General features: G+C 43.6%; 1 protein-coding gene across 1 annotated transcript in view; it reads right to left on the bottom strand.

Annotated features, from left to right (window-relative positions):
• Positions 1–5,005: 5,005 nt before the first annotated feature.
• The window catches only part of LOC147709539 (fucolectin-4-like), a 97,189-nt gene continuing 95,340 nt past the window's right edge, over positions 5,006–6,854 (bottom strand). Inside the window, exon 4 of the mRNA XM_086928078.1 lies at positions 5,006–5,574. Coding sequence (XP_086784204.1) covers positions 5,427–5,574 — 148 coding nt within the window. The 3' untranslated portion in view covers positions 5,006–5,426. The remainder of the gene's footprint in view (positions 5,575–6,854) is intronic.

Raw genomic sequence — 6,854 nt, 5'->3', positions numbered from 1 at the left:
AGAGAGAAGTGTGTTTCAATAAAAGGGATTATTAAACAGTCTTCTTTCTCATACAAGAGAGGTGAACTGCTACAATCATTAGACAGAATGCGAAGTATAATGCGTACACCGTGAACAGTAATATAAAATAATACTGTAATAGCATGGTCTGTTGCTATGCCATATATAAAAATACATACATAAATAACACAGGCTAAAATACTCAACTGGTGCTTCTAAAATATGCCTACCCCAATGTACCTAACCTAGGTCTAGTACCAGGGAAGAAGTAGGTGCTGTCTTTTGCTATAGTTTAGTTCTGCCAAAAATTGCCAAAGATTTCTCTAGGTTCCAATCAGCTCCATACCTTAGAATGAGAGAGGACGGTATCTCTTTCACGGGACTAGATTTCCCAACACCCCGCAAGGGGAGTCAGAAACACTGAAGCTGGATTCTTGTCAGAAGGATGACAGCTTCTGGTTAGTGCGTCAGCTGGGGAGTTGGCTTCCTTCGGCACTTGCTGTAGCGAGCTGTGTCGTGCAAGTAGGTAGTCGAACTGCACCGAACCACACCGTGCATTGCCATAGCAAGTGAAGGCATACAAGTTACAATGCAAATATCAACAGTAAATATTACAGTGTACGACAGGCCCCAAGGGAGGACCAAACCATATACTAAAATAGTGGACGTGCGGAGTGTGGGAACACAGCCGCACGCACCGTTAGCTTCTATGGGGAAATTCGCGGTTGGAATTTTAAAGTTTAAGGACACTTAGAAGGTAGCTAGGACGAAACCTTTTGGACTTAGAGATGCCTAGGGCCAACACCCACGGGAGCACCGGAGTACCCTAGCCTAACCCAGGGGAGCCGGGTGCATAGGTGTCAAATGGAGTTGGGTCGCTTTGTCACTTTCAATGGGAGCTGGCGAAGAAGTGCTGCTGCCGGGAAGATGCAAAGTGTCCAAAGTGATCCAAGACTGGATTGGAGTTGAGAAGAACCGGAAAGCACAGGGGACAGAGTCTGGGTCACTAGCCAGTGACCAGGGGCGCGATAGTTGAATGCCCACTGATGTCGGGTGCTTCAGGTGAGATGAGGAGAAGCTTGACTCTTCACCCACGAGGACCAGGAGGCATTGAGGACAACCAGGATCTAGATTCGAGCTTTCCTACAAAGGGTGGCGAGTGCTACAGTATTGGTGCCCCGATTGGACACAACAAGCCTTGGCAACAGCAACCCATGCAGGAAGAGAACAATGGCTTCGGTGCGGACCAGCAAGGTCAAAGAAACTCAGCCAGCAAGGGTGAGTGAGGGCACTTCTAAAGCAACCAGGAAAGACCAAAGAAAGTCAGATTTGCTTTCGCAGGGACCTACAAGTCGACAGTCAAGGGATCTCAAAGGTACCTCAAGCTGAATCACAAAATGACAGCCCACAGGTCACTCAGAGTGGGTAGGCCAGCAATCTTCAGTGAATTCTTTGCTTGTGGTCAAGGCTACAAGTAACCCAAAGCACAGCCTCAGAAAACGTCAAGAAGCTGATGCACTTGCAAATGTACACGATGTCATGGGGTTCCGGTTACACGCCACCGACGATTGCTACAGGTCTCAGCTTTGCTGGGGACTTGGGTTGGCCTTGGCGAAGTCTGGAAATCCCCCTCTGGTGTTGCAAAGTCTTCGGCGTCTGGCCGGAGCTTCAGAGATGCAGACCAGACAGATGCATTGTTGGTGCCAGCCAAGCAGGGGAATAACTCCTTTACTCCAAGGGGGATTCTTCAGTCATCTGGCATTGAACAGATGGTTGAAGGTCCAGAATTCACTTTCAGAGTTTTGTCTAGGGATATCTAAAGTTCTGGTTACAGTCCTTCTTTATACTCAAGGAAGGGGTTGGACTAACTTAGGGGACCCACTTATGGGAAGGTTTGAAAAGAGCGCTGGCAACACCCATTTCCTTTGTCCAGTTTCACACCAGAGCAGGGGCTGGTAGCCCCTGCAACCGGTTTGAACTGGGCAGTGCACAGGGACATCAAATGTGCCCCAAGTGCAGGACTTCAAAGCACTCTTGGAGTGCTCCCACCCAACCCCAATACACATCAGCCTGTCTGGGAGGTGGTTACATCTCCCTGTGACAGGAAACCTATTATCCAGGCCTCCCCTGACGGAGTTTCGGTCAGCAGCAGGAGGCCAGACTTGTGTCTGTGGCTGCAGCATCCATTTTGTGATGCCAGGGCTCTGTTAAGCTGGTACCGGGTATACCGGTGCTGTCATGTCTCTCCCTCTAGAAGGGTGGGATAATACTCCTGTGGGAGTATGATTCTAATGTGTTTGACACCAAACACAACATGTTTCCGTGCAGCCATCCCAAAGTTAGCATTTACCACAAGGTTATAATGTACTTAAGAGTATATGGTCAGGCTGCACAACTTTCAACCTCGGAGGATAGATTCTGATGGCTGCAAGGGTGCTCAGTTCCTGCCTGGGCACCCTCTCACATATAACCAAGCACCCTGCCTTCAGGGTTGATAAGACCTGCCATAGGGCTGACTGATAGGTTTCAATGTGCAGTGATAGGTGAGATATAGTGAACCTATATCTCTGTAAGGGGTGCATGCACCCCTCACTCTGGCTGCTGTAGCAGTCCTGTGGGTCATTTTAGAAGGCTTCCACGGGGTGGCACAATACATGTTGCAGCTCCTGGCAGGCCTCTGTGGTACCTATGCCCTGGGTACATAGCATACCATATACTAGGGACTCACAAGGGTACCCCATAATCAAATCTGGAGTGTACCTAATGTACATGGAATCATTTTATAGAGGAAGCAGCTAAGCTGGGGATCTGAATAGCATGGCCCCAGCCAAAATAATGTCACAAAACTGTTAAACATCATCAAAAAGTGGGGTTAAGCATAAGAAGCAGAGCCTACTCCCCTTCAACCAGTAGGTCTTGGACAGAGTCACATACGCATTTGTGAGAGGCATGTAAGCAAAGAGAAAGAGCCCCTATACAAATGGTGCGTCATGCATATGTTGAGTAAATGTTCCAAGCTGTCCTGTGGGGCTGGGGCAGAGGTACCATGAGGGAGGTGGACTTAGCCAGGTATGAAGACAATATATGTGGAACCAGAGGGCGAGTTGGTGCAGGATTACCCATGTCAGGCCAATCCCTCTAGATTTCTGCTAGCTGCCCCAACTGGTATTCCTGCCAGAGGCACACAACACCTCTCACCACCCAAGCCTTTGTCTCTGTTCTGGGAGTAGTTTTCCCACTGGGCTAAAGCTGGATTGCTACTGAAAATTAGCCTCCATGAGTATCAGGACAGATTATCTCTCTAAAAGTTACTTTTCCCTAATATTAGTCACCCTGAGCAGGTCCTAAGTCGGGTATGAAGACAATATAAGGCTCTGTGCAGGATTACTCATGTCAGGCCAATCCCTCTGGATTGCTACTAGAGCTTGGAAAATATAAGTTGCATTATATGTTGATGTCTCTTTGGCAGGATATTTGTTTGAAGTCAGTATATGTTATACACAGACCCACACAAAATCATACATATAAAGTGTAAGAAAGTGTAAGCAGTAAGAAATGGACTTATTAATTGAGGCTGATGGTAGTACACCACAAGTAATATTATCTCAATCTTGTCAAGTTGAAGCATTCAGTAGTTTAAACCTGAACTCAATCCATGGTGGCAATAACACAGAGCAGACATGCTCTACTTAGATAAAATATGTAAAGCATTTAGGAATACCAAAACAGTTAAAAAGTAAAAAACACAACATGTTAAAAATAGTAGTTTGATGACCAAAATGACAAAAATCCAATCAGGTGAACCAGAGATATGAATTGTAGAAGATTTAAGTAAAAATAGTGCCAAGAGGCACAAACTACCAGTGATCTGTGGTCGCTGTAGACTGGGACCTTTGTTTTTCCTTTGGATTTAATCTCTGAAATGTCGCAATGGGGGAAAAAGACATTTCCAAAATATTTATTAAAAGTCTGACATCACCATTAAGTGGACATTTAATATAGCCTAATAGCCCGCCGTAGAGGGCTATACCGGCTATTAAAGGCCCTCTCCAGCGTTAAAGGCCCCGAGCCGAAAGCGAGGGCCTTTAACAAGGGAGAGGGACTTTAATAGCGGTATACCCCATGTACGAAGGGCTATAAGGCTATTAGAACATTCTGTCACTAGAGGACAGAATGCTCTAACATAAAAAACAAAGCCTTTAGGAAGCGTGAGAGGATTGGAATCCTCTCAGGCTCCCTGAAGCCTTTGTTCACAGCCAGAGCTGTGATCAAAGAAACAGAATGTTGGAGCTCCCGGCTTATACCAGCCATTATAAGCCCAGAGCACTCCATTGTTTTCAATGGAGCTCCCAACATTCCAATGTTCTAATAAATATTAAAAATAGTTATTCAATCATTTATTCAGCTGGTCCCTAACTGGATTGAGGAGAATGAATATTTAATATTATTTCCTCAGTGTTTCCCTATGTGGCTGCCAGCTTCCAAACGGTGAAAATAGCTTGTTGGTGCTAATTGCAGTACGGCCATGATAATGTTACATTTCTACATGTCCTTCATTTAACTACCATGTAACCTGCCTTGTGGGCTACGAGGCTTACATAAAGGTGACATATTAATACTAAAAAAGAAGGGGTTCTCCTTTCAAAAAGGACTATTTTGACAGGATAGGCTGCAGTTTTTAAAACTTAGGTAGCCAGGCTACAGTGGTAAGCCTGACGTCATGTTTGCATGATCACACTATTGGATGGTAAAGTAGTTCTGCATTCCATTTTACTTTCCATGCCATGGGAAAATTGTGGGCTACACAAACTATTGTCTTTCAGGAGAGTTAAATATGCCAATGAGGGCTTAGCCAATTTGACATTTTTTGTGGGTCAGAACATAAGCTCTGGACAGCTGTATCCCAGTGTGCAGAGTCTAAAAACAAACAATAAAATAAAACACTAGAAATGGGATTGGCACACTAAAAGGGGTTGTTTCTCATACACAGGACAAGACAAATAGGTTGGATTGTGTTAACATTTATTACCATCTAGTATAGCCACTGGAAATTTTGCGTTTTGGTGTCTCAGTTTTCTAACAAATTCCTTATTCAGTTTGTGGTTACATTACGAATACATGCATTACAGAATACATTTAATACAATAGAAAACCCTTTACAGCTATATATTAATTGAATTAAACTGAAAGAAACACTTCAACATATTTTTTAATCAAATTAGGAAAAATGAAGAATATAGAAATAAATAACAAAAATTTTAGTGCAGTAATTTGAATTAGCAGTTTGTTTAAGCAATTTCAGAACAACTCATGTGTGTTCAATGCATTGATACAATAGCTCACTAATATGCAAATTTCTGTGTAAGTTTAATTGAATATAGCTAATGGGGATTTGATGAAATCTCTTTTTATTTGCCAAGATTTTGTCATTCCGGTTCAGCAAAGACCTGTACTTCACAAAGCGTGAGCCACTCCTTTCGGCCTCGTATAACGATGTTCACATAACGGCCCACCATTCCATTGCAATCAAAGGTCTCGGTAGTACCAGCTGCGATACTGGAAATGTGGCCGCACCTGGGGAAGCAATAAAAAGGCAAATCTGAATTAACTCATTTTTGAAACAACCTGCCTTCCTGTGTTTCATTAATTTATCCAAAAGCTGTTTCAGGCCAACACTGACAAAGAGATTAGGTTTGATTCTTGAATTGTTCCTACAGAGAGAATCATGACATTCATGCACACATAGAGCAGGCACACGAAAATAGTCATATGTAAATCATTTTCTTCTTCAAGTGACATCAGGGTCAAACTGCGACAATATATAGGCACAGGCACTAAAATAAAATTGATCCCCCGTTAATGAATTAGATAGGTAAAGAATAAGGCCCATGTTTGTAAATTGGGACAGTTTTGAACTTTTAAAGACACGCTGTGTAAGTGTTTCGCAAGGTGTGCAAGATTGCATGAATTTGAGCTTACTACAGGCAATGTTTCATTTATCATCAGGGAAATCAACAGTAAAAATCGGCCCAGCAGACCACAAAACAGGTCCAAAATCAGAAAAACAAGCATTGGCAAGGTCAAACTGTCTTTATTGAAAGAATTGTGCATGGTAATGTGAAGCATTACAAGTAAATAGCATGGCAATTAATATGTGTTTGTGTAGAAGCAAAGGACGGTGAAATAATTAACAGGTTTGGTTAAAAGGTCATGTGAAAGTTGCATTGTCAAGCCAGACCTAAAAATCCATGTCAGCTAAAGACTGCTCTCCTCCCATCTGTGGTGCTGCCAGAGTACCACAACATCAATTATCTAGATATCTAAGACACTTTAATAGCATTACAATGTTGCGTGGGCCACTGAAAGTCCAACTGAGGCTTCTGGATAAATCAACAAAATGATCACAGCTATCTTGAGGGCAAGCACTTTTTTGTTGAAGCGCACAACTCTGTCCAACCAAAACATGCACTCCTGGCTCCCAGCACCTGAGAGGAGCCAAAGTCCCTCTCTAGTAATTCTCATATAATTGTCTGTTGACAGCAGCGTTTTCACGCCAGACCATAAAAACCAGCCCACACACTGACATGTCAGACCAACCCATTGGGCATTCCCTGATTGCCCTGTAGGCCAATACAACCCTGACTGACATACATTCGAAATTACACACACACAAGTACATTTACAGGTGTCAATGCACAGAGACCAATAGCCGTAAGTAACCCTATAAACCTACATAACTATGCAGCTAAAGAAGTGCATCAGCAAAGCATTGCATGATGGGCAGTGGAGACAAAGTAAGATACATCAGGGGAGTAGTGGGATGTGCAGCAGTGCAGCATACGGTCAAAGCAGGA

The sequence above is a fragment of the Lissotriton vulgaris genome, chromosome 6 (assembly GCF_964263255.1).
Source record: "Lissotriton vulgaris chromosome 6, aLisVul1.2, whole genome shotgun sequence".
In the NCBI taxonomy this organism is placed as follows: Eukaryota; Metazoa; Chordata; class Amphibia; order Caudata; family Salamandridae; genus Lissotriton; species Lissotriton vulgaris.
The sequence above is the reverse complement of the archived record's forward strand: the minus strand, read 5'-3'. Positions and strand labels throughout refer to the sequence as shown.